Consider the following 23,286-nt stretch of genomic DNA (forward strand, 5'->3'; position numbering starts at 1 on the left):
CAAGTTAACTAATAACATAAAATATACTTTCAAAAACATAAAATGTTGGTTTTTTCTTTAACGTCTAGATCGATTATTATCGATTAATTATGTTATTACAACGATGATAATATTACAAAGACGATTCTACAGCCGACAATTCTACTACCCTGTGAGAATACACGTCTGCCTGCACCACTCTGAACCGTCCTATGAGATCCATGTTCGATGGTACGCTTTGCACCAAGCTGAAGATCTCCATAATCTGCATAATTTAGTATTTTCTGGGGTTTAAACCTCAGATCTTCAGGTGTAGAAGCAATTGAACCTTTAGTCAAACCACTCGACTAAAGAGTGTAAAATGTTGGTTTACACACTAGAAAACTACTATACTAGCATATATTTCCTGTTTTATTTAACTGTCGTTTTAGGTATATATCCACATACTAAAAAATACTTTTTTTATATTTAAAAAAACACAATTATTTTTATCTAATACTCTCTCCGTTTCATTTTATTTGTCATTCTAGGTTTATGCACACGGATTAAGAAAACATATGATTTTGTATATTTTCAAAACAAAAATACAATTACCTATACAACTAACCATATTTCAACCAATAGAAAAATAAAATGGAGAAACTTTTAATAAATTTTGCATTAAAACTTTACAAACGACACTTATTTTGAAACAAAAATTTTTCCTTACAACGACAATTAAATCGAAACGGAGGGAGTAATATTTTAATCAATAGAAAAATAAATTATAAAATCTTATTAATATCTTTTGCACTGAAATTTTAAAATAATATTTATTTTAAAACGAATTTTTTAGATAATTAAACTGAAACAGAGAGAGTAGTAAATATACACATAATTAAGAAGATTTCTTGACAAAAGGGACTAACTAAGAGGAATATATGGAGCTAGCATACTCTCGTTTTCCTATACCATTTTTTTGCCAAATTTCCTGTACCAATTTTAGTTAGGTATGTATATTTTATCTGAAACAAGTTCTCTTTTCTGACAAATCTTATCAGCTGATCTGATCGATTTTGTGCTATAGAGTAGACTATCCCGATAGTGTAGGACACTGTCTGATCTGAATTTGGAATACTTTCTTCTAAAAAATTTAGGTATGTATGTATATTTTATAAATATTTGCATTAATTGCTAACTAATTTAGTAGTAGAAATCATCAAACTTTCAAGTCAATTAGTCTACGAATAATAATTAAAGTTTGATATGTGTAGGTAAATGGTTCCCAACTTTTGATAGTATACTATATTACGTGAATGCGAGGGACGAGGGACGAATAGACTCGAATAAGAAAAAAAAATTAGTCATATGCCTTTCTAGAAAAGCTATCCATTTGTAGGATTTTGGATACCTCATGTTACAAGACTTTTTTTATTGAAGCTGATTTTGGGGCTTAATATAAAAAAGCTTCGTATATTCATTTTTATAAAGGGTTTTTAATTTAATCGCTGCAATTAATTAATAATGTAGAGTGAAAGATATATGATTTTCCATTACCTGGCAAAATATAGTGACCATTCTGGAATCAAGAATAAAAACAAATAGAAAAGAAACATAGAAAAATAAAATTGTAAGAATAAAAAAAAAATTGTTGTTCCATTTTAAATTTGACAAATGAATAATTGTTTTTTATTTCTCTACAAAAAAAATGAATGATAGGAAATAAGATGAAAATTATTCCTTCTGAATGGTAATTTTTTTAAGAATGTTAAGAAATGCATTATTCCTAGTTCTAGTCGGTCTTTGGTCACCATTGATACCCATTAATTCTTACAAGGAAAGAGGAACAAAATTCATACGTAAATGTGTAAATATTGAAGTATTGTGTATGTAGTGCATGATTGAGAACAGTTGACAATATCTCGTCATATATGAACGGAAATAACTTCCCTCCTAAGGCTTAGTCTCGAGTCGACCTTTTTGACTTGGCAAACGAATTTAACCTTAAGAGTTTACTTTCTTGTTAGAAATTACATTAAATATGTATATTAGAACATAAAATAAAATTAACGAGGCTTCGTCAAAAAAAAATTTAACGAGGACAACAGTTTCAGCTTTGAAATTGACGTAAACGAAGATGAATAAATTTTACACTCATTCGAAAAGAAGAAGAAAAAGGTTTGAAACAAAATAAATTCACATTCATAAAGCAAACAGTTAATCAAATATGCCACATGTATGCAGATGTTAACGACTGGATTCTAGATAGTTGGTAAGCTACGGGAATGCCACAAAAGACAATGTGACGGTCAAAACTGAGGGGCACATTTGTCCTTCAGTTTCAATTGTAGTGCATGGTTATTCTAAATCAGAAAGTGAGGTTTCAGATGAACTCGGAACGAAGATATATGGAGTTATAGAAACCGAGGGGAACATTGTTCCCTCACTTTTGATACCTTTTTGTTATAAACATTCATCGGGATATAACTCAAACCAATAATTACATTTATTATTGTAACTGCTGCTTAGTCGTGGGCACTTTTACCCTACCCGAAGTATCTATCTAAAATCAAACCAGAATAACCTAAACCGGATATGAACCGTTATACAACAAATATCCGAATAAAACTTGTGAGCTTAGTATTATGAGGTTTGGTTATAACCCGAACCAAATTGAAATCTGAACTAAGATCCAAAAATATCTGAAATTAATTAAATATGTTAATACTTTTATATATATTAAGGTAATTTAGATATTTTATAGTATTAAAAAGATTTTGGTAGTTTATTTCATTTGTCATTTTGAAAACTTTTTAGCTAGTTTGACTAAAAATTGGTCGATCTTTAGATTTTAAAAATATATATTTGGGACGATTTTAAACATTGGTTACAGTCTAATCCGAACTGAACCTGGAAAAAACAAAACCAAATCCGATCTAATAATTAATAAAACCCAAATAAAAATTTAAAAGCATAAAATCAAAAATCTGAAAATCCGAACCAATCGAATCAAAACCACGGAACCGCAAACTCCCATGCCTACTGCTGTTTTCTAAGAATAGACTAGTGGGATAGCGAAGACAAATATGTTTATCACAATAATGAATTTGTAGTATTCTTTTTCCAAAAACATGACAGTAGTCTAGACCGGGGGGAGACTAAAGCAACCCGAATGTAACTCATTCTGTTATCATAGACAACTTCTAAAAGTTGATATATAGCCTAGGGAACTTATTTTGTGGGTTATAGTATCAGGCTACTCAACTTATTTTATGGTTTTGTCTTTTCAGTTCATTTCCAGGTACATTTTTTGTCATTTTAATTTTGTTATAAACCAAACCAAATATAAACAAAGGTCCAATACAGACAAACATATAAAACACGATGGGGCCAAGCCCAACCAAAACAAAATCCAAAAAGAAAAGGAAGATGATGGATAAACTCAACGCTCAACACAGTGGAAGAGGCCGAAAATAAATTTAGGAGGGTCAATCCTTAATTAATAGTATATTATAAGGTCAATTAACAAAATTTTATAGGAGTTAATTAACCAAATTTTACAATATTTTCAAGCGTTTTACATAAATATACATCTAATCTATTTAAAAATCAGAAATCCACCAGGGTCAATTAGCCCTTTGTCAACACATTGAGTCCGCACACTGCTCATATATGTGTTGTTTAATTGTTTTTTAGCGCAGGAAATATATGTTCCCAAAAATAGATCTTCACTGATTTTCACCGACAAGAACAGTACTAGCAGAGATCTAATCGGAAGTTATCTCAGAACCTAACCAAAACAGGAATTCGTTTAAAGAAGCCGTAAACAACAATATCTGGAACTGAGAGAACCACCAGCCACAACTTCTTAGTCTTCAGTGCTAGACCTTCTACAACAGGAGAGCATCAATCGAACTAAGACGAAAGCAAATCCAAGAAGCGAAACCACCAGAGACGCCAGAAAACTAAGCAAAATGGTCTCTCATAGATCAACGATTACAACAATCGCAGACAATTTAACGGATTTGGTTATCCGGCATCAGACACAATCATCTTTTAAGATAAGAAGGAAACCTAAGATTATAAAAACCTACCAAGAGAAGGATGAACCAACAAATCCAAAACCGAAAGAAAATTGAAACTGAAGAGAGATAAAAAAGTAGAGCCAGCCGGCTTCACCAAAAGGAAAAAGAGGTTGCCATAGACAAACGTGCATGTTAGGAATTTATCGATTTTTGATTGCTTAACGACACAAGATTTTTAACCCAGTTCCCTTGCGGTACCTCTGGGGTGGGAACCGTCTCCCACAACATCCACTATCAATCAAAGGGTTTACACAAACGCTCTAAGCGCTCAATAGAAAGACACAACAAAGAATTAGAGAGATCAAAGAAACTCTATCCCGAAGCGACATGACTCGAACAATGTCTCTTGCCCTTAGTTTCTTTTTTACCTGATCTCTCTCTAGCTCTCTCTCCCTTTTGGTCTTGTGTTTCAGATGATTAGAATGCCTTGACCACGTCTCCTATTTATAACACCAGCCACCGTCCCTAGCTTTCCTTTTTCCATAATGTTTTAACATTTTAGTTAACCGACATATGAAGTAAAGGAAACTATCTAACGTTTTCCCGTTTTGTGCAGGTCTTCAAACGAACAGGAAACTTTGTGTGGACCAGAAATTGGGCCTTTTCTTACAATCTCCACCTAAGGCCCATATTGCTGTCCACACCATATGGCCCAACTGCTTTTACCTTGCCGTTGGAAACGTCGACGAACCTTGGAGCGTTTCTTCTCCGTCTTTGAGTTACTCCATAGACCACTCCACCTGAAGATCCTCAGTCACCATCAATCACCATCGTCATGCTCCTTGTCCTCCTCGAAGCCGTGATGAATTCTATCAGCGAATCCCCTTCGCCATAGCTCCGTGTAGCCCGTACACCGCTACTTCTTCTTCAACCTTTTCCGGCTTCGATTCATATTTGCTCGAGATCGACTTAACTTTCCAATCCTCAGCTCTCTCATTCAATCACATCAACTACTCTTCCATGGTAAGGGATCCGTAAGCCAAAAAACAAAAGCTCGCGATTTCTTTTATTTTTTTTCTGATTAATGAATCCATGTCTTTCATGTTGTAGTTGATGGATGAACTGTGTCAATCTTGCTGGATTATTATATTACTCCGGTAAGATTCTTCGTCTTGAGTTTGCTTGAAATGGTAGATTATCTCGTTTGAGTTATGACTGAGATGTGTTCCCTCAACGTGTTGGCTTTGAGTTATATGAACCGTTAGAAGCTTTCTTCATTGCTCATACACCTGTCTCCCTTCAGCTCTTGATAAAGTCACTGTCTTTATGGTAGCTGTTTAAGACTAGTCTAATGAACATTTTTTTTTTTTTGTAGCTGAGATACTCTGTCTCCCTTCAGCTTCCATAGCTGTTTAAGACGTTCTCTTCTCAGGATGCTCCACCTCGAACTGAAAACAATTTGGTCTCCTCTTGTTGTTCAACGGAGATGCCTTAAAGGCAATCTGTTTTTGCATCCCCACCTGCAACTGATATCACCTTCTCTCTCCCTTTGATGCTTCCTTTGATAGTGAAGTTTTAATGCAATTCTGAAAGAATCCTTGCATCTTCTGGCATTCTTCTCCAATACCACCGACCCTTTGTAGTCTCAGGTATACTTTTAAGTTCTTCTTCATCTTTACAATGATGAATTTAGCTTGCCCCCTTTCTGACTGATTAGCACCACTCTGCTATCTTCCTTTAAACTTGTCTCACGCCAACTGCTCTCGTGACGTTCTTGACACTTCTCTTTGTAACAGCTCACCTTGATATCACTTCTAAACCCCATGATATCCCTCCTAGCTGAAACACCATTCCTTGCTGCAATACTTGTTGTTTGTATTGCTAACACCCCAACGTTTACTGCCTGCATCACAACAGCCTTTGGACTTACCATCAGACTTCTTCTGATTTATCAATACCATATAACATGTCTTTGATATTAATACTTCCTCACGTGAGTTTTCCTTGTCCACCTTAGAGAATTTTTCCCGTTCTCTTCTTGTGATGCCAAAAGAAAACAACTATAACCATACTGTTTTCTTACTCTCCACGTAACTTGTTAGTTTATCCATGCAATCATCCTCCTTACTTGGATGCCTTTTAATTTTTTTTTTTTGAACACAGATTCTCGTGTTTCTCTTGTTTTCATTCCCTTTTATGAATATTTTTTTTGTCTTGGAGACTTCCTCATGTTTTCAAAGTGATAGACTAATACACCGTTGGTCTTCACCTCAATACTAGACGTCACAAAACTTTGACATCTCCTCCAGCAATGTGAACTTATACATCTCTTGTACCGCTGTTTATAAAAAACAGGACACGCCGTCTAACTCCGTTGTTAGAAAGACTATCGACACAAAACCCAATGCATATTTCACTGCGAGATAACTTCTTAAGCACCAATCACTCAGAACATGCAGTCTCCTATTCCTTGCATGATAAATTCTGATATATAGCTCCTTGATGATCTTCCTTGAATCCTTGATAATCTCCGTCAACTTCTTCTGACGTTTCCTGAAACACCGATGATCACGAAACACTACCATCTTTCTCAAGTTCTAACATCATCTCCACCTTGATCTAAAATCCTTCGGTAGATCCTTGAACACACTTTGTACCGCCATGAGTAATGGAACCCGCCGCCTAACTTCCAACCTTGTTAGAAAGACTTTCGATACCGACCTTGTTCAACTCCTTTGAGATGAGTGTTGCTGCTTTGACGCCTTGTGCTTTTACCCTTTGATCTTTCAACCTTGAATCTTAGAGACGATGGATCGCCGTTTCCTCGAAGAATAGATAGGTCCCTTTATCTTTCTTCTTTGCGATTCTGTTCAGACTCCGTAATCTCACTAACCCCGCAATCAAAACCTGGATTGCTCTGATACCACTTGTTAGGAATTTATCGATTTTTGATTGCTTAACGACACAAGATTTTTAACCCAGTTCCCTTGCGGTACCTCTGGGGTGGGAACCGTCTCCCACAACATCCACTATCAATCAAAGGGTTTACACAAACGCTCTAAGCGCTCAATAGAAAGACACAACAAAGAATTAGAGAGATCAAAGAAACTCTATCCCGAAGCGACATGACTCGAACAATGTCTCTTGCCCTTAGTTTCTTTTTTACCTGATCTCTCTCTAGCTCTCTCTCCCTTTTGGTCTTGTGTTTCAGATGATTAGAATGCCTTGACCACGTCTCCTATTTATAACACCAGCCACCGTCCCTAGCTTTCCTTTTTCCATAATGTTTTAACATTTTAGTTAACCGACATATGAAGTAAAGGAAACTATCTAACGTTTTCCCGTTTTGTGCAGGTCTTCAAACGAACAGGAAACTTTGTGTGGACCAGAAATTGGGCCTTTTCTTACAGTGCATCAACCCACCCAGGGGCGTCCCTGATATGGTGGATGTAATAAGGAAAAAGAAGTTTCCATTTTGTTACATTTTATTTAAAAAGAAATATTCATTATTCATCATCATTTTAGATTTGGGATTTTTTTTCTTGTTAAAAGTTGTTTATTTCACTTGATTCTTAATCATAGTTGTTGCCATCAAGGGATGGAAAACTTTTTCGGTAGTTCAATCAATCTAGTCTCAAAACAAAGAATAGCAATCACCTAATGTAGTTCAATCAATACATCATGACAAAGCACAAAACAGCTTCCGCGGTATAGTTAAAGAACACGCGGTGAAGCAGCATGGCTCTTCCAAGTTCCAAGTATACGTCAGCCAATTCAATCCGCACGTGGCATGTCACCATCAAAAAAGAGCACACGTATGACGCACCGGTTGTTCCTGAATCACCACGTCAAACCTCAACGTGGACACGCAGACGCTAGCTAGCAAAATGACATCCCAAACAATTCGAATATATATACACACATATAGACCGATCTCTTCGATTATTCATCATCACCAAGTCGTTTGTGTTAATCTATTCTGTTCTCTTAAGTTTTTTATAGCTTGTTCTACAAGTAAAGACCCATGTCGTCTCAACAGGAGAAAAAACAGCTCGACGAGCGGGCTAAGAAGGGAGAAACCGTCGTGCAAGGCGGTACTGGAGGCAAAAGCTTCGAAGCTCAACAGCATCTAGCTGAAGGTCTTTCTACTTCTTGCTATCATTTTATGGTTACATATGTTTCAAAGTTATTAATACAAGATATAGTAATGTGATTTGATGTATGTGGAATATTGTGCTTAAGGGAGGAGCCGAGGAGGGACTACAAGGAAGGAGCAGTTAGGAACTGAAGGATATCAACAGATGGGACGCAAAGGAGGTACGAGAACTGGAAAGGCTGGTGGGGAAGACGATGAGGATGAAGGAGAGGAGATGGACGAACCCACATCAAGGACCAGGACTTAATCTTTAAAGCTCTCGATGGATGTGTAATAATAATCTTATGTCCAATATTTCCATGTAGAAGCGTGTTTGGTTTCTTGTAATAAGTTCATCTTTAGTTCACAAGATGATCATGACAATGTTTGTATATTTTCATAGTGTTTCTTTTGTTAATCTTATCAACTTATCGTTTCGGACAAACTCTTCTCTCCGCAAAGACGAGACACTAAAACTTAACTTGCACGTTCAATTAATAAACCAACTTGAGAAGTTCACACAAAGAAGTGATTTAACTTTTGTTGATGATATACAGAGAGAGCAACTCGTTCCATGTATCAGGCAAGCCTGGAAGACACCAGTGATAACAATCAGCAAAGGTTCTTGGATCCAACTTTTGCACCGGAGTTAAGAGACTACCACTTCTCGACCCGTAAAAGGAGGTATGCGCATCTTTCCTGAACTCTGACATGGTCGTCACGTTGAGGAACGTTACATGCACTTTTGTGGTGGATTTAGTCACGTTCACTGCGATTTCCCGAAGCCTACGGTTTGTTCCGACATCTACTGGTTTCGACATGTTGAGTATAGGTTCCGTCTCTTTCTCGCACTTTCTGGTTGCTCTTCCATTAACGTCCCAGTCTGAACTCCTGTTACGTTCTTTAAGGTGTTATCAAAGGGAAACTAGCCAGTTTTATGTGGAAATTTTAGTTTTCTTGGCTCATAAGTTACCTGACATGAGTTGGTGACATGCTGCTGAAGAAGACAGATGTTCGGTTTGGGTCAATGTTTTGTTCTAGCCAGTTTGTCCATGTCCGTAGTACTTCTTCGTACATTATATAGATACCAACTTCGTTACTCTCTTTTGTCTCGTTGGTGAAAGATCCTTGTCTTCTTCAGCCATCATCATCATCAAGGTAAAAACTCTAATCATTATTGGAAAAACTCGAGTATGGAACTTAGTAAAGATCGATACTATTATCATTTACTTACAGAACTTTGATCTTGGAATGTCTGGTCCACCATGTATAAGTATTGAAAACGAGGAAGTCTGCGTCTTTCCAGTTCTTACCGTGCTTTGAGATTGATCGAGGCATGATTATTGGTTCTCTCTTGCCATCTCTTTTGTCTGGAGGATCAGCATTTGACTCGACTAGGAAAGGTGCCCAGTAGAATGATATGGTCGTGTTGTACTCCTACACCCTCAAAAACAGGGATCAGATTATGATTTATTCTGCTTCTTGGATTAATACATTTTTTGCATTTAAGACCTAACCTCTGTATTGAAGATTGACATTTGTGCTGTGTGGCTTAATGTCTTCGTGCCTGAGGAAATGGTTGATTGGACCATACATACCATAGACTGCCACTGGTTATAATGTATTGAATCACCAATGAACATTAGTTTCTTTCCCCTGAGTTTCTCTAGCAGCAGCTTTGCGTCAAACCTAGAACCCAAAAATAGTGTCATTTAAGAGAAGAGGAAGAAAGATGGAACTTGTTGATAATATGATGTATATTGGAAGAATTGTATTGCTCTCATAAGAATAATAGTTAGGACTACATACATATGTATTCAGTATACTAATGATATTTCCCAATCTAGGTAGATACAAATATATGGTTGACAACAAAAAAAAGGCAGATACAATATATGTATCTTATATAATAAATATACAATATTTGCTAACAATATCTATGATATTCTCTATCCTTAGTGGAACTGACCTTGGTAAAGAGCAGTCTCGAGGTTGCCATCTCCATTTCTGGTACTTTGAGTCTGGCCTCCCGTTTCTTGTACATGCCACCCACTCTGAGAGAAACTCGCATTCATCTTCTTTGTACAACGGATGTGTAACTTCATCCAGAACCCATTTTCCTGTGAAAACATCACATACTTTTAAAGCCACCAGGTCGATCTTCTTGTCTTTCTCTTCTTTGCTTTGTTGTAGTGGACTGATGTGTTCTTCTGGTAGGTTATCCGTCTTGAATCCTTGAAACTGACCAATCCTCTGTTTCTCATTGTACAGATAGCATCCGAGAAGAAATAAGAGAAGAACAATGATTACAACGTATAGCACATAAAGGTAAGAACTCCTCTTTGCAGCACCAGTTTGTTTCATCTTGTTAGATTGGTTTGTGAACATAAGAGAGAACTGGTTGAACATTCATGAATGCTTGGTCGTAGTTGGTTAATCAAAAAGCTAGTAGTTTCAACTAAACCAACATCTTTCACAATCATGGAGTTGATAATATACCTACTAATCTTGTCATTTATCATATAATTGTTCATCTGTTAAATTAATTCAATGTTGTTCTGGTTATTCTTCATTATTATTTGCCTGCAGATCAAGAAAATATTAGTACTGAAATGACAAGACTGCAAGTAACAAATACATTTCCTCTGTATTTTTTTGTGTGAACATAGGCTGTGCTACATATAAGACCGCTTTGCATATATCAAAACATGATGTCCCTTTATATACATCACAAGAATTTGATCAAAAAGAAAAATACATCACAAGAATTTTTTAAAACAACAAAAAAAGGATGAGAGGTTCAATTGGGTCATGACGATTTTGAGATGATAAATGTATAAAGAATCTCATTCCAAGTATCAGGCAGGCCAGGCAAGCACCAGTGGATACAGTCCGCGTAAGTGGCTGGATCGTTTTGCTGTTCCTTCGTCAGCAGTTTACCTTGCTTGATCGTGTAAACTGAAGTATGTGCATCTTTACGATACTCAGACAACCCAGTGATGTTGAGGAAACGTATAGGAACTTTCATAGACTGCGTGACGTTTTCAACAGATGAAAACAGTCTGTAGTCCGTTCCTATCTCCGAAAACAGCCTGTACTTCGTCCCAACGTTGAACATCATGGACTTGTTTAGGATCGGTGTTGTCTCTAATGCGCATAGTATACCATCAGGATTACCCCAGTCCGAACTCCTAAAAACAAAAACAAAAAATTATAAAAATTACTTATAAAGCTTAAGTAAATATTAGGGAGAGACTAATTAATTACCTAATGTGTAGTGGAGACATGCTCATGAAGAAAACAGTTGTACGTAGAGGATCAATGTGGTGGTCCACCCAATCTCCCCATGTCCTCAACACTCTCTCGTACGCTATTGGCCGTCTGATCTCATCATACTCTGTGTCACCTTCTTCGAACGATCCTCGTCTGTTTTGCATCATCATCACATTTTTTAATCCTCAAGTTCATTACAATATATACACAAATGTTCTGTGTGTAGTAGTAGTGTACTATACTACTTACAAGACTTTGATGGAGACGGTGTTCATCCACCAGATGTAACTATTGAAGACAAGAAAGTCAACGTCTTTCCAGTTGACTCCATGCTTCTCAATGGACTCTGGCATTATTATACGATCGATTATACTATGCTTTCTTGGATCGTCTGAATTTGATTCCACCAAGAACGGTGCCCAATAAAACTCCACCGTGGCGTTATAGTCCTTTTTAAAAAAGACCCAAATATAAGAAACTAGTGTCAAATGAGATTGGGAATGATCTGTAATAAAATGATACATTGGTTATTATTTAAACATAAAATTTGAAAATAAACATTTAAAATTCAGTGCTATTGAGTTTGTGATTTAAAAATGTAATTCAATGTTATTAGAAATATACTAAATAATAGATTTTAGAAAATTTAGTCGGATGTGAGTATTTTAATGTAGCTTCTTAATTTAAAATGGTAGACTTCAAATTTAATGATTTTAAATAGGACTTCAGATAGTCTTAACTAAAACCACAGTAACGCTCATAATGCACCTTAAACTATCTATTCAAAAAGCAAATCATTTCAAAAAATTCAAATAATATACTGAATAGACCCAAATAGAATAATGTCACCATTCAGTAGTACTCAGTAGTGTCAGCGTATCACAAGTGTTGCTACTTTACCTGGATTTGAAAAGTGGTGAGAGAACCGGTCTGGTTCAAGCCCTTTCTACCGGGAGGAATCACTGATTGAACCAAACAAACCATAGATTCCCATTGGTTCCGGTTAAGCGAGTCACCGACAAACATCAACCTCTTGTTCCTTAGCTTCTCTAGCAACACTCTTGCTTTGAATCTTCAAACCAAAACCAGTAGCACAAATAACATCAAAACCATATTGTCTTAAACGACATAAAAGAACATAACATTTTGAAAACAATTTAGCTTTACTTTGGCAAAGAACAGTCTCTAGGTTGCCATCTCCAGTTCTGAAACAGAGAATCTTTTCTTCCGTTTCTTAAGCAAGTCACTTGCTCGGTCAAGAACTCGCACTGCTCCTCTTTGTACAATGGATGTGTCTTGTTGTCGAAAACCCATTTTCCGGTGAAGAGATCGCACTCCTCCGGTGGCAACCCCACGGCCCCTCCGTCTTCAAATAAACTAGAGAATGGGCTTGAAGATGTTAAGTACGCAATGGATTTGACGTTGTCGTTGTACATGATGATCCCGACGAGAAAAAGGGAGAAGAGGACGGCAAAGATCGAAAGATTATTCTTTCGCATTTGTTTCATGCTCGCTCCTGTTTCGAACAATGGACCTCTTGTTTTCGAGGGTTGCATCTGACAAAGAAGAAGAGTAAAGAAGAAAGAAGATGACGTTGTTGAACAGTTATGTTAGTGTCGGTAGGTGGCTCAGAGAGAGAGATGGATTTTAATCATATAAAACAGAAAAGAAGATAAGGATTATTAAATAATATTATGAATAATGCGATATCGACTTTAGTATGGATACTATTGATTGGTTATTTTGGTCTTAAAAGCCTAAATGATGGCCACATGATTTCCTCTTGTTTTCCTTTCAATTTAAAATATCTCTCTCTCCACAATCATAGACTTAACTAATTATGGAGCTTGCCAAAGAAAATGAAAAAACTAGTAATGGTCTAAAACTTACTATTATGGTGTAGTTTTTTCTTTTATGATGAGGGAAATTTGTCTCAATCCCTACTTAAAGAAGAACTAGATTTTGACCCGCGCTTCGAAAGCGCGGATATTATTTTTCACTTTTATGAAATATATTAATTGTTTGTAATTATTGAATTTATTTATTTTAATAAAATTTTCTTTATAATAATTTCGACACATAGAGTGTCTCTAATAAACTATATATTTATCTAGTTTTGTTTTATTCGCTCTTCAATCAACATATTTATTTGGCTTGTTGTTAAAATAAATGATTATAGACTTTAATCTCTGCACCTCAGCGGATGTATATTTTAAAAATATGATGATATTTGTTTTTCATGTAATTATAAGGGTTTGGCAAAATGAATCCAAGGAACAGAACTGATACCAATCAGTAAATATAGTACCAAACCTGAACATAAATTGATTAAATATTCGAATTATTCAAAATTGTTAGTTAGAGAACCGAATCGGATCCGAACCGAAGTATTCGTGTACCTGAATTTATCTAAAAATAGATTTATATATTTATATATTAATTATTTTTATATTTAACGTATATAAAACATCAAGAATGATACCTTTAAACTGGTTTAAAATACTTAAAAATATATATAGATAGTCAAAAACAAATATCTGAAATAGTTAAAGTATATTCAAATCACAAAAAATACTTAAAATAATTATTGATTTCGTATCCAAATTTTTAAATCAAACCAATTGATATGTTAAGCTTAGGTATTCTGACATATGTTACTTAAATTTATAGATAATATATTACTTTATTTATAGATTTTGAGAAATTTTAAATATATAGTGATTTAAAACTTTAAAATAATTTAAATATGTTATCCAAACCAAACCAAACCCGTAAAGATCCGAATCAAACTCAAACAAAAATTTAGAAACATCCTAATAGGACTGAAATCTTTGACCTCGAAAACTCGAAACGCAAACTGATCAGAACCAAACCCGTATGGATGTCTGAAAACCCATCCTTAGTCATTATTATATATCGTATAATTTCATCATATAATTAATCGTATTTTATATGTACCATCATATAACTAATCATATAATTAATAGTATTTAATATGTATCATCATATAAATAATTACATATATTATATTTTAAAAATTTAATATGAAATATAAAAACCATAATTTGAGTTGGTATTTCAAATTGGGCTTTGTATTGTATTTTTCTTATATATATTGACAATATTCTTTTATAATGGACTTAATAACTTAAGCCCATTATTTTTTCTATTTAATATTACTATCTTTGTTTCCAAACAAATTTTTTTTAAAAGACTACAATCCATGTTTCCAAACACACCGATTTTTTTAATACTCTTATCCAAGTACCCAAACACACCGAATTTGTACTTCAGCTTTAATAAGATAGATAAAAATCAGTAATGGTCTAATTAATTTTTTTCATTAATATTATTCTTGTACTAGTGTAGTGACTAAAAGTTTATGAGCTGCTATGAATTCAAATCTCAAATCCATGTGTAGTTTCTATTTGGCAGGCTTCGAGAACAGGTGATTAGCATTAATACACATCGATAACAGCAGAAAATGAAGGTTTTTTAGATTTTTCTTTTGTACTACTAGTAGACCACGTTCTGCATGATGCTCCTAACTTTCTTACTAACGAGAAAACCTAATCAATGAAACCAACATCTTTTCAAATGTAGAAGAGATCGGTCGGTCATAAGAGCATCTCCAATGTAAAACTCCATATTTTACACTAAAATAGAGTAAAAGTAAATATGGAGTAAAAATGCTCTAACCCTACTCCATTTTCCACTCCATAATGGAGTAATGAACAAACAAAAAATAGATTACTCCATTTATGGAGTAAATTTCATTATGGAATGGGATATGGAGTTGGGTTGGAGCATTTCTTACTCCATATTCACTTTTACTCTATTTTGGAGGAAAAAAATGGAGTTGGGTTGGAAATGCCCTAAGCTTCATAACTAGAGATCTTCAAGATTCAGTACTTCGTTCTCAAAATTAATCTTCAATAGGTCCAAAAATTCTCTAAGCACTTGATTTATATTTCTTCTTCAATCTATAATAACTTTATTCATAAGAACATTTGAACTCAATTCAGCAGTGATTTGATTTTAATCATTACATAAGTGTCAAAAAGACAAGATAATGACATTAGAAAAATGAAAAAAAAAACATATAGTAGAAACTATGGGGTCAAACACATTCAAAGATTTTGTTAGATGAGAGGCCTGTTGGGCCCAAATATGACCCCCTAGCTAGTGATAGACAATAAGAAATGATAACGGGCCGCGAAAGGCCCATCATGAATTCAATCTTCAAAAACAGCTAAGTCAGATCCGGAGGCTGTGAGCTGGAGATGTTTATCAGAGAGGTCAAGGAAAAGAGGCAGCTCGTTGACAAGTAAACAGGCGCAGGACCCGATCAAAGAGGTAGCTCGTGGACAAATAAATAGTCGCAGGACCCGGTCAAAGGGGAGCTGTTACAAACCCCTCAAATCACGGAGGGGATCTCGGGAACCAGTTGGCTACGATCAAGCGGGACCTAAGCTATTTAAAGAGAAAGCAAATCAAGAAAGAAGATCCGATCCAACTCATATTTTCACTCAACATTCACCAAAACATTCTTATGATAATACTCTTGTAATCTTTATATTCATCGTGAGATACATCTTCTTGTAATCATCCCATTTTCTATTATATCAATACAAATCGAAGTTCATTCATCAAGTTCTTACGGGATTCAGCCCGCGATAATCTTTCCCTAACCTTTCCTAAACATAAAACCTGATCTAAATCTAGGTGTGAGTTTAATCCCTCACAATTGGCGCCGTCTGTGGGGAAGAAACTACCGAATCCCTTACTCTAACTCGAGGATGAACCCTACTGATCAGACAACAACCCCGTCTGACCTTAACCTCCCGATTCAGAGCGATGGCTCACCGAATGACGGAGGCTCTAGTCTCGTAATCACAGAGCCTCAACGTGGCGACCACCGATCTGGGCAACAGCTTCCGGTTGATGCTCGAACGAGCCAAACTACAACCGGAGTTACTAACCCGAGGTCATTAGGTGGAAACACCTCCGAGCTCCCGGTTACCGAGAATCCTCAGCAGCAAGCCATTCCGAATCAAACGGAGGCTCAGCTCTCTGAGATCCGCCAGATGATGTTACAATTAGTAGACCGAGCTCAGGAAAGTGAGCGCACGATGCATCAGCTGGCTGTACGTCAACAACGATTCGAAGAGATAACTAGATCTCTAAACGCAACAACCCAACCACCGCAACGTCAAGCTCCGGGGGCCATCTTCCATGATCGATTAACCGATCCCTCATTTCCCCGAGCACGTTTAAACTTTTCCCCTGATAGCACTGCCCCTGAAGGACGCGGATCTGCTTTCCAGACACCTCATACTGGAACAGTTCCCGTATTCAATCCACCTAACGCCAGTGCTATGGGAAGTAACGTAGCGACAACCAGCTCCACACCCGGTCAGGTCTCTGACAGAAGTAATCAGTTACCTCCTCCGCCACCTGATCCTAGGTCCGGAGCAGGAATATCCTTCCCATCTGGAGGCAGAGCGTCAGCTTCGGTTTATCAAACTAGAAGCTCGGTCCCGAATGAGGACGGTTATCAAAGGATAAACTCCGATAACCCAAGAAATGTCGAGCGACTTAGCCCACTAACCGCATGGGAAGATGCGCCAACTCGATTCCGTCAGGAACCTACTCATCGGGTACCTGCGAACGATCCAAATATCCTTCCATTTGAAGGACCTGAAGCTATCCGTAGATATATGGAGAGAACTCACGCAGCTCTCCAGAAATTGGGAGCTCAAGTCCATAAAGCTACGAGTTCAGCTCCCGAAATCGATAGCTTAATCGAAGAAACCCGTGGAACTCCGTTCACGGACAGAATTGCCAGCTCTCACATAAGAGATACCCGAAAAATCAGAATTCCTGAGTATGATGGGACCTCCGACCCGAAGGCCTACTTGAGAGCTTTTCGATTGGCAATTGTTAAAGCCCATTTTACTCAGGAAGAATGTGAAGCAGGTTACTGTAGAACATTCGCCGAAAATTTGGTCGGAACAGCCCTGGAGTGGTTCTCCGGCCTCGAGCCAGCCTCGATAGACAACTTTGATCAATTAACCAACGCCTTTATGAAGCAATACTCAACCCATATCCGGAAGCAAGCCTCCGAGGCCGACCTTTGGAAAGTCAGTCAGGGAATGGGAGATTCATTACGAGTCTACATTGAGAAATTCAGGGCAATAAGAACTAAGCTATCGAATCCTAACGACCTAGTCGCCATCGAGGCCCTTAGGAGAGGTCTGTTCTATAGATCGAAATTCTGGTCAGAGTTAACACTCAACGCTCCTCCAACTATCGATGACGCTCTTCATAGAGCCACCAAATATATTGCTTTGGAGGAGGAGACAGCTGCACTGGATAAACTCCACAAGAAACCACAGAATCATTCGAAAAGTGACTCCTCCGAGACTAAGGGACCTCATAAAAAGGGTAACCCTCGAAGTAATCAAACTCAGGGAGAACATTCCTACGCAATCGAGGAAGACAAGGAAGAGAAACCTGTTGCAGCTGCAAATAAAACTCCCTGGTCAAAAGGCTTCGATAAAGGCAAACATTGCTCTTATCATGATCGCGAAGGACACTCAACCGAAGAATGTTGGGACCTCCAACGCCAGCTGGCAGCTAAATTCGCAGCCGGAGAAATAAAGGGCGTGGACCTTAAAAAGCCGCCACCTTATCAGAAAAGAGGTTCCAGGGACATTTCCCCGAAACGCGAGAGGTCACCTGAGAAGGAAACCGATTCGACACCTCCAGTTCCCAAAAAAAGAGTCGACATGATTCTTGGGAAATTCCCCCAAGGAAAAAGTTTACAAGTCGAAGCTCTCTTGAGCAAACCCTCCCATCAATCGAACCCCGACTCGAGGGTGGACTGTATCCTTGGAGGATCAGACATATGTCAAGACTCCGTCAATTCCATTAAGAATCACGTGCGGAAGGCTGTGTCTAACACTGGACCTAAGCCTCCTAACCCCGAGTCCAATACTGAGATTTCTTTCTGGGAAAGCGAGACCTCAAACCTTGACAGACCTCACGATGACGCGCTGATCGTCACCCTGAACATCGCAGGATATGAGGTCCCTAAACTCATGATAGACACAGGAAGCTCTGTTGACCTTATTTTCTACAACACCCTAAAAGGGATGTAAATAGACGACTACAAAATTATTGGCCAAAAAGCTAATCTCGTAGGCTTTTCCGGAGAAACAGCTACCTCATTGGGAACTATTAAGCTCCCAATTATAGCTGGCGGAATCATGAAAATGATGAATTTCATAGTCATCGACAGACCTTCCCTGTTTCACGCGATCCTAGGAAGACCTTGGATCCATAAAATGAAATCATTAGCTTCAACTTATCACCAATGTGTGAAATTCCCGACACCTGAAGGGATATCTACCGTGCATGGTAACCACAAGATCTCCGGGATCTGTTACCTAGGAGGATTCAAAATTCTCAAAGAATCACCCCAATAGCAATTACAGATCCAGGAGGGTCGTGAGATACAACAGAATATTTGAGGTCCCCTAAGAACCTCACCGAGCAAGTTAGTATCGACGACTCAAATCCTGAAAAGCAAGTGAGTATCGGATCCGAGCTACCTCTCCAGACTAAGAAGAAGCTCATCGACTTTCTAAAAAGCAACGTCGGAACCTTTGCATGGATCACCTGTGACATGAAGGGTATAAACGCTGACGTCACTACTCACAAGCTTAATGTAGACTCCACTTTCAAACCGATCAAACAAAAGTGTCGCAAGCTAGGCCTAGAAAAGGCTCAAGCTGTTAACGACGAGGTTGACCGATTTACGAAAGCTGGGTTCATTCGTGAGGTACATTACCCAGACTGGCTAGCTAATCCAGTAGTTGTAAAAAAGAGGAACGGGAAATGGAGAATCTGCGTAGATTTCACCGACCTAAATAAAGCTTGTCCCAAAGACAGCTTCCCGTTACCTCACATCGATCATTTGGTCGAGGCCACTGCTGGCCACCAGCTTATGTCCTTCATGGATGCCTTTTTGGGGTACAATCAAATCATGATGGATCCCGACGATCAAGAGAAAACCGCATTCATAACTGAACGAGGGACCTATTGCTATAAGGTCATGCCATTCGGTTTAAAAAATGCAGGAGCTACCTATCAAAGGCTAGTGAATAAAATGTTCGCTGGCCAGCTCGGGAAAACCATGGAGGTCTATATTGATGATATGCTAGTCAAATCCTCAATTGGAGAAAACCACATTTCCCACCTAAGGGAATGCTTCGATATCCTCAACAAATACGATATGAAGCTCAACCCTGCTAAGTGCATCTTGGGGTACCTTCAAGCGAGTTCCTCGGCTACCTCGTAACCGAAAGAGGCATCGAAGCCAACCCAAAACAGATAGCTACTTTCAGGAAATGCCGTCACCTAAGACAACCAGAGAGGTACAGACATTGACTGGACGAATCGCATCATTAAATCGATTCATATCCAGGTCCACCGATAAGTGCCTCCCATTCTACAAACTTCTAAAAAATAATAAGAAGTTCTTATGGGACGAAAAGTGCGAGGAAGCCTTCAAACAATTGAAAGCTTACTTCTCCGAACCTCCGATCCTGGCTAAACCAGTATGGGAGAACCGCTATATCTTTACCTCGCCGTAACAACTGCTGCAGTTAGTGGTGTGCAGGTACGAGAAGAGCAAAACGAGCAAAGACCTGTCTATTATACCAGCAAGAGTCTGATAGACGCCGAAACTAGATACCCTACTATGGAAAAACTAGCTCTAGCTGTCGTAACAGCTGCCAAAAAATTGTGACCTTATTTCCAATCGCACTCAATCGTCGTAATGACTTCACAACCATTGCGAACAATTTTGCACAGCCCTAGCCAATCATGACGATTTGCTAAATGGGCCATAGAGCTCAGTGAATACGATATCGAGTATAGACCTCGAGCAGCAGCAAAAGCTCAGGTCCTTGCCGATTTCATAATCGAGCTAGCTTCCGAACAACTAGACTTGGAAACGGAAGCTCCGAAGTGGAGTCTGTACATTGACGAGCCTCGCCAAGACAAGGTTCCGGCATCGGTCTAAGGCTGACCTCCTCAGCTGGAGAAACCATCCAACAATCCTACAGGCTCGGATTCAGCGCTTCTAATAACGAGGCTGAATACGAAGCATTAATTGCAGGATTAAAACTCGCCCTAAGCCTCGGAATTCGAGAGCTGAACGCTTATAGTGATTCACAGCTAGTAGCTAGCCAGTTCCACGGCGAGTATGAAACAAGGGACGAAAGAATGGGGCATACCTAGAAGTTGTCCGGAACCTCACTAAGCAGTTCAACAGATTTGAACTAACAAGGATCCCACGAGGAGAGAACTCCTCAGCAGACGCGCTGGCTGCTTTAGCGTCAGCATCAGACCCCCTCGTAAAACGGATCATACCCGTAAAGGGAATCGAAAAGCAAAATATCGACATAGCTACCAAAGCTGAGATCGATAGCAAGCCAAAAGAGCAAACGGAAGGTAGCTACCCCCAGACGGTAGCAACCCAAGTTCTTACAACGTACTGGTTCCCAAAAACCAGAATTCCTAGCTTTAAAAAGCATACCTCCGGGGGCAAGATCCAGACCTCGGATTCACCTGTCCACGCAGCCAGGACCAGGAGTCGTTCTGCTTTTGAAAGCGCATCCGAAGAAACGACCCAGACTCCAGAGAACAACAACAGAACTGGAGATATTCCTCAGAATTCAGACTCCTTCGAGCCTAATCCGACCAATATCTCCGGGGGCAATAAGACATCAGGTCACGACACTCAGGGACCTGAACAAGACATATCAGGTCACGACACTCAGGGACCTGAACAAGACCCGCCCTCATCTCTTCATGACAAAATCATTGGGAGAGAGGATTGGAGAATACCGATCATGCAGTACATCTTGTAGGGTAAGATCCCCTCCAATAAGTGGGAGGCCCGAAAACTCAAAGCATTAAGCGCAAGATACTGCATAATCAAGTCAGCCCTCCATAAACGAAGCATTTCCGGACCTTACCTAAAATGCGTCCATGGCCTCGATGCTATCAATCTTATGAAAGAAATGCACGCATGCTCCTGGGGAAACCACTCTGGGGGCAGAGCTCTAGCTATCCGAATCAAAAGACAGGGTTATTTCTGGCCCACCATTATAGATGACTGCGAGGTTTACTCCTCTTCATGTGATAAATGCCAAAGGCATGCACCGATTATACACCAGCCTGCGGAAAAATTATCCTCAATATCCGCTCAGTACCCATTCATGAGGTGGTTCATGGACATCGTAGAACCACTCATAACGTCAGAAAGAGGAAGGCAGAAGCTACGCTTCCTCTTGGCCTTGGCAGACTACTTCACGAAGTGGATAGAAGCTGAAGCTTTCCAACAGATAACTAGATTCAAAGTCGAAGGATTTGTGTGGAAAGACATTGTCTGCCGCCACGGCGTCCCGTATGAGATCGTAACCACAATGGAGGACAGTTCATTTCTCGCGACTTCAAAGCATTTTGCGACAAGTGAAATATCCGCCCTACCTTCTCAACACCTCGACGACCTCAAGGCAACGGTCAGGCGGAGGCTGCTAATAAGTCAATATTAGCAAACCTCAAGAAACGCCTCGGAACCAACAAGAAAACCTGGTCTGAAAAGATACCTGAAGTACTTTGGGCATGACGAACCACCCCTAGAAAGGCTACAGAAGAAACCCTTTCTCTTTAGCCTACGAAACGGAAGCTGTCGTTCCGGCGGAAACCTCCACTGGGAGCCTCCGTCGAGAGCTCTGTACGTCTGATCCCGAAGCTAACGACCAGCTCTTATCAGACAGCGTTGATTTAATCGAGGAACGACAAGACCAAGTTTTGCTTCGATTCAAAACTATCAGCAAGCAATGGCCCGACATTACAATTCCAAGTCAGGCCCAACAATTCGTTGTATGTGACCTAGTACTTAGGAAAGTTTTCGAAGGAACCAAAGAACCAGATGCTGGGAAACTAAGGACCAATTGGGAAGGTCCTTACCGGATTGTCTACGTGGTACGACCTGGCGTCTATAAGCTCCTGAAGGTACGAACCGAGGTACCTGAAATCAGATCGTGGAATGCCACAAATCTGAAGAAATACTATCATTAGGTACTTAAATTCCTCGAATTACGTTAGGCTTGACCCCTTGACTGGGTACGTAGGTAATTGTGTCATGAGTGTAACCCCAATCTCATTTTAACACTCTTTCCACCATGGCGAAAGGGGGCATATGTTTGAGAACATATAGCCCAAACAGCGATTGTATGATTATTGTGATACCATGTATCCTATTATCAATAAAGCAATTATCTTCGATACCTTGACTTTTAACAAATTCAGGTCTCAATGAACCTGAACCTAAGGTCTTAAAACCCGAATAAATTCAGGTCTCCGTGAACCTGAACCTAAGGTCTTAAAACCCTTCGAATAAATTCAGGTCTCCGTGAACCTGAACCTAAGGTCTTAAAACCTTCGAATAAATTCAGGTCTCCGTGAACCTGAACCTAAGGTCTTAAAACCCTTCGAACAAATTCAGGTCTCAATGAACCTGAACCTAAGGTCTTAAAATCCTTCGAACAAATTCAGGTCTCAATGAACCTGAACCTAAGGTCTTAAAACCCTTCGAATAAATTCAGGTCTCCGTGAACCTGAACCTAAGGTCTTAAAACCCTTCGAATATATTCAGGTCTCCGTGAACCTGAACCTAAGGTCTTAAAACCTTCGAACAAATTCAGGTCTCCGTGAACCTGAACCTAAGGTCTTAAAACCTTCGAACAAATTCAGGTCTCCGTCAACCTGAACCTAAAATCCTCAGTACTCGAAGGTCTTAAAATCCTTCCAACAAAC

The 23,286-nt window shown here is 38.7% G+C and overlaps 3 protein-coding genes and 1 long non-coding RNA gene across 5 annotated transcripts; 2 read left to right on the forward strand and 2 right to left on the reverse strand.

Annotated features, from left to right (window-relative positions):
• The first annotated feature begins 3,683 nt into the window (after positions 1 to 3,683).
• Positions 3,684 to 5,684, forward strand: LOC130502233 (uncharacterized). Its single transcript, XR_008940187.1, has 3 exons — positions 3,684 to 5,006; positions 5,094 to 5,140; positions 5,359 to 5,684. It is a non-coding gene; the product is annotated as an uncharacterized LOC130502233 (long non-coding RNA).
• Positions 5,685 to 7,924: 2,240 nt separating this feature from the next.
• LOC108846781 (em-like protein GEA6) lies at positions 7,925 to 8,563 on the forward strand. Its single transcript, XM_018619986.2, has 2 exons — positions 7,925 to 8,122; positions 8,226 to 8,563. The coding sequence occupies exons 1-2, from the start codon at positions 8,008 to 8,010 to the stop codon at positions 8,384 to 8,386; spliced, it is 276 nt and encodes a 91-aa protein (XP_018475488.1). The 5' UTR covers positions 7,925 to 8,007; the 3' UTR covers positions 8,387 to 8,563.
• Positions 8,564 to 8,589: 26 nt separating this feature from the next.
• Positions 8,590 to 10,642, reverse strand: LOC108846249 (protein trichome birefringence-like 30). Of its 2 annotated transcripts, none has more exons than XM_018619473.2 (5): positions 10,088 to 10,642; positions 9,636 to 9,807; positions 9,353 to 9,555; positions 9,092 to 9,250; positions 8,590 to 9,009 (listed from the first exon to the last, which is right to left on the reverse strand). In XM_018619473.2, exons 1-5 carry the CDS (start codon positions 10,525 to 10,527, stop codon positions 8,652 to 8,654), a joined length of 1,332 nt encoding a protein of 443 aa, XP_018474975.2. In that variant the 5' UTR covers positions 10,528 to 10,642; the 3' UTR covers positions 8,590 to 8,651. The 2 variants fall into 2 exon arrangements, with proteins under 2 accessions (XP_018474975.2, XP_018474974.2); XM_018619472.2 differs by having other exon boundaries at positions 9,092 to 9,253.
• Positions 10,643 to 10,794: 152 nt separating this feature from the next.
• Positions 10,795 to 13,039, reverse strand: LOC108843935 (protein trichome birefringence-like 28). The gene is made up of 5 exons (XM_018617097.2): positions 12,559 to 13,039; positions 12,292 to 12,463; positions 11,641 to 11,840; positions 11,386 to 11,544; positions 10,795 to 11,309 (listed from the first exon to the last, which is right to left on the reverse strand). The coding sequence occupies exons 1-5, from the start codon at positions 12,945 to 12,947 to the stop codon at positions 10,928 to 10,930; spliced, it is 1,302 nt and encodes a 433-aa protein (XP_018472599.1). The 5' UTR covers positions 12,948 to 13,039; the 3' UTR covers positions 10,795 to 10,927.
• Between the last annotated feature and the right edge of the window lie 10,247 nt (positions 13,040 to 23,286).

This window comes from Raphanus sativus, unplaced genomic scaffold, assembly GCF_000801105.2.
Source record: "Raphanus sativus cultivar WK10039 unplaced genomic scaffold, ASM80110v3 Scaffold0457, whole genome shotgun sequence".
In the NCBI taxonomy this organism is placed as follows: Eukaryota; Viridiplantae; Streptophyta; class Magnoliopsida; order Brassicales; family Brassicaceae; genus Raphanus; species Raphanus sativus.